This window comes from Phaethon lepturus, unplaced genomic scaffold (genome assembly GCF_000687285.1).
Source record: "Phaethon lepturus isolate BGI_N335 unplaced genomic scaffold, ASM68728v1 scaffold49196, whole genome shotgun sequence".
NCBI classification, from domain to species: domain Eukaryota; kingdom Metazoa; phylum Chordata; class Aves; order Phaethontiformes; family Phaethontidae; genus Phaethon; species Phaethon lepturus.
Genome location: NW_010549428.1, coordinates 12965 through 16415, shown reverse-complemented (window position 1 = coordinate 16415; position 3451 = coordinate 12965). Strand labels below are relative to the sequence as shown.

The following is a 3451-nucleotide window of genomic DNA, read 5'->3' as shown; positions in this document are numbered from 1 at the left end:
GCAGTGGAAAAAAGCACACACATGCCTCTTTTTGGAGGAAGCGTCAGCTGAGTTTGACACTTGCTCAAATAAAGACGTAGTGGCTGGGGCAGCACTAAATAACAACACAATTTGTTTTTGTTTCTGCAAACCTCGTCTTGCTCAAGCACTTACTGTCTCTGCTCCACCACATCAGCCAAAATGCCGAGACCAACAGGATGGACTCCAGCAATCTGGCCATCTGCGTTGGCCCAAATATGCTGAGCCCAGAGATGGACAACACGCTCCCGCTGGAAGTGCAGAAGGAGATGAATGACAAGGTGTGTTGAACTCACCAAGCAGCCACCTGCCTCGGGGCAGCTCAGAGCCATCCATGGGGATCCCACTGCCATTGCAAAAGCTGAACAAAACAGCACCCCTGGGCATCGGGGGTGCTCCTCCTCTCAGGTGCCTGCAACGTGATGGGCAAGGCTGCCCCTCGTCTCGCCTCCTCTGAGCACAAGTAGTGGTTGCCCTGCAGCCCCTGTGTCGTGTCACAGCTCCTGAATACTTTGCCACAGAGAGCAAGGGCACCCTGTGGGGAGTGTCACCCACCATCCCTCTGGACAGTGAGGCTGAAGCTGTGGCTGATGGCGTTGTCTGTATTGGGGCAGATCAATTAGTCTGCAGCATCAGCCCTCATCCTCCGGAGTGGGCTCACCCTCTGACTTAAAGCTGGCATTTTGTCAGAAGCCACCCTTCACTGTGCTGCCCTTCACACAAAGACAGCAGGCAGGGGCCAGAAAGACTGTTCAGTATGTTTTCAGCCCTTTTGACTGAAATAAACTGTTTTCTGTGTGCAGGTGACAGTGTTGGTGGAGTTCCTCATAAACAACTGCTCAGAAATATTTGGGGAGGGCATTGCCTTGCCTGTCTGTGCCTTGGCTGAGGAGTCACCAGAGCACACCGACAGTTCCACAGGTATGAGAATGGACTGGGGATGTCATAGACTGGCTGCTGGGCCAAATTCTTTAATTTGATATGGGAACACATCTGTGGAAACACAGAGAGTTGTAGAGGGTTCAAGACACTGTTGCAGTGCTCTTCTACAGGAACTTTTTCCATATAGTTCCCTTTCATCCTCAGATGGTCAGTGAAAACTAACAGGTTCTTTCTCACCACAGAACACCTGTGTGCTGCTCATCAGAATGACTCTGCCTATGACAGCCCAGATCCTGAAGCTGAAGGCAGCCCCCAAACCTCTAAGATGGAGCAGCCCAAAGGGAGGAGCACTACCATGAACAGAAGATATCCAACACACATCTCTGCCCCTTCACTGAGTAATTTCAGAAGTGACATCAGCACGATGGACAGGAGGTACTCCGAGCCAGACCTGTCTTTCCAGAACCGCCTTGAAGGCAGGATAAGGAAACAGAAGCTAAACAGAAGTGAGGACAATTTTCCGATTCATCAGAAACAGCTAGGGTTGGAGGCACTGGAGAAACGGCTTGCAATCTTACCTTCACAATTATCAACTGACTCTCTACCCAAAACATCCTCCAGTTGCTCACTGGAGAGCTCTGATGGCTCAGTCTTCACCAGCTCTCCAGTAGTTTCACCCTCTAGTCCCAAAAAGACCTTTTTAAATAGGCCCCAGTCCTTTTCCACAAAGGCCACTGAAGACTGCAGTACACCTAGCAGAGAAATCAAAAAGCATTCCATGTCATTCTCTTTTGCAAACCGCAGGAAAACACTAATAAAAACCCAGAGCTGGGGGCCTGGAAAATACATGGGTTTTCAGAGAGACAGTTTCACAAAGAAAGAAGATCAGTTCTCCTGCAGAGTTGTCCAGGAGAACAGCCCTGATGATGACAAACCATTGCCTGTGGTGTATCAGCAAAGGCTCCGTTTCAGGTCAGCTGATGAAGTGTTCAGAGAGGTAGACCAGAAGAATCCTGGAAGACCACCCTCTTACGAAGAGGCTACTAAAAACTGCCTGGCCACTAACGTTTCCTCCCACAATCTCACAGTTCAAACTATGAGATTAAAGGTGTCAAACCAGGATGATTTGCTGCCTCATCCATGCAGCAGCTGTGCACATGACGCAGCATGTACAGCTCTAAGGGATCTACCCAGGGGCAGAGTTTCTGCAGTGAAGGATTCTGATGCGGAAACTGAAACCCTCAGCATCACTGTGGGAATAAACTCCCGTGTGAGCTTACCCGTGACCCCAGGAGTCTACCGATTGAGAGCCATGTCTGAATCCTGTCAAAAGAACAAACTTGAGTATGTGGCTCGGAGGTGCAGCCAGCCAGTTTTTGAGGTAGACCAGATACAGTATGCTAAGGAATCCTATGTTTAAAAAGTCTATCCCTCCTTGCACTGTACAAAGCAGATACTGTAAAAATAGACATCTTGCTCATCCTTTGTAAGATTTAACTTTCAAGAGACCAAGAATAAGCTAGCTTTGCATGAACTCTTTTTTCCTTGAGGGTCTTCTAAAGTGTCTTGACAGGTCACATTCTTTCACCACAAGAGGTGGTGGTGGGAAAGACCTGTGTATTATTATGTAAAAATGTAAGTGGTTATCTGTACATAACTTGTTGTGTGGGAAAACTAGTTAGTAGTTGATAAAGTGTTGTGTTTGTATCCCTGAAAGGGCAATTAAAGAGTTGGCAGGTCCAAAACCTGTCCCACATTCCTTTTCTTTTCTGTATGGTTACAGACTCCATGCCATTTGTCACATGTGTGTGCCAGGCTGATTGAATTCTTTGCTCATTTTCTGCATTAAGAAGTGGGCTGGCAGTTACTCCAGCTGAGGAAGAGCTGTTCTGTTATCAAGGTCACTTCAGTATTCTTCCATAAATCCCCTGTACCTGCTGCCACTCCCTCTTCTTGCTTGCTGGTCATGAGAATGATCTGACCACTAGCCAGCATGTGTTGTATACCGAGCCTGGGTTTAGAGCCACCAAAGCCCTACAAGGTCATTATGGGAATGTATCAAGTAAACCTCATGTGGCCTGAGGTGCTTTTAGTCTAAATAAATGGGACAGGCTAAGCAGAAAGAAGGAGTATCTTCAGGTTTGCTTTTATGAGGGGAAAAAAACCCAAACAACAAAAACCTGTAAGGATTTGTTTCCTGTAAGGAAACATTCTGGACTCCAGCTTTAAAGAGTTAAAGATGCAGCTCATTAAAAAAAAAAGAAAAAAGACAAAAAATAAAGTACCAGGCGGTATCCTTATAATCTTGTAAAAATGACTGGAAGTGCAATGTGTTTTTACATGTAGGAACTTGTTTTGGTTAGCACTTACCTCCCCTTCCATGATTCATCATAGCCTTGAAGCAGGAACAGGGAGACTTTTGTTTTTCTCCTGTGTAACTTCACTACAATAAAACATTTTTCTGCATGAATACTAGACTGTCCATTGTCTGTCTTTAAAACATCCAGGCACTACATGTACTGTACCTACTTTTATACTATTCCACAGGTAC

At 46.4% G+C, this 3451-nt stretch overlaps 1 protein-coding gene across 1 annotated transcript; it reads left to right on the top strand.

Annotated features, from left to right (window-relative positions):
* Positions 1 to 122: 122 nt before the first annotated feature.
* On the top strand, positions 123 to 2320 carry LOC104613839 (T-cell activation Rho GTPase-activating protein-like; the record flags this gene model as incomplete). The annotated part of the gene is made up of 3 exons (XM_010290249.1): positions 123 to 299; positions 822 to 939; positions 1143 to 2320. Coding segments are annotated over 3 exons (1473 nt in total), but the record flags the coding sequence as incomplete, so codon positions are not given.
* Between the last annotated feature and the right edge of the window lie 1131 nt (positions 2321 to 3451).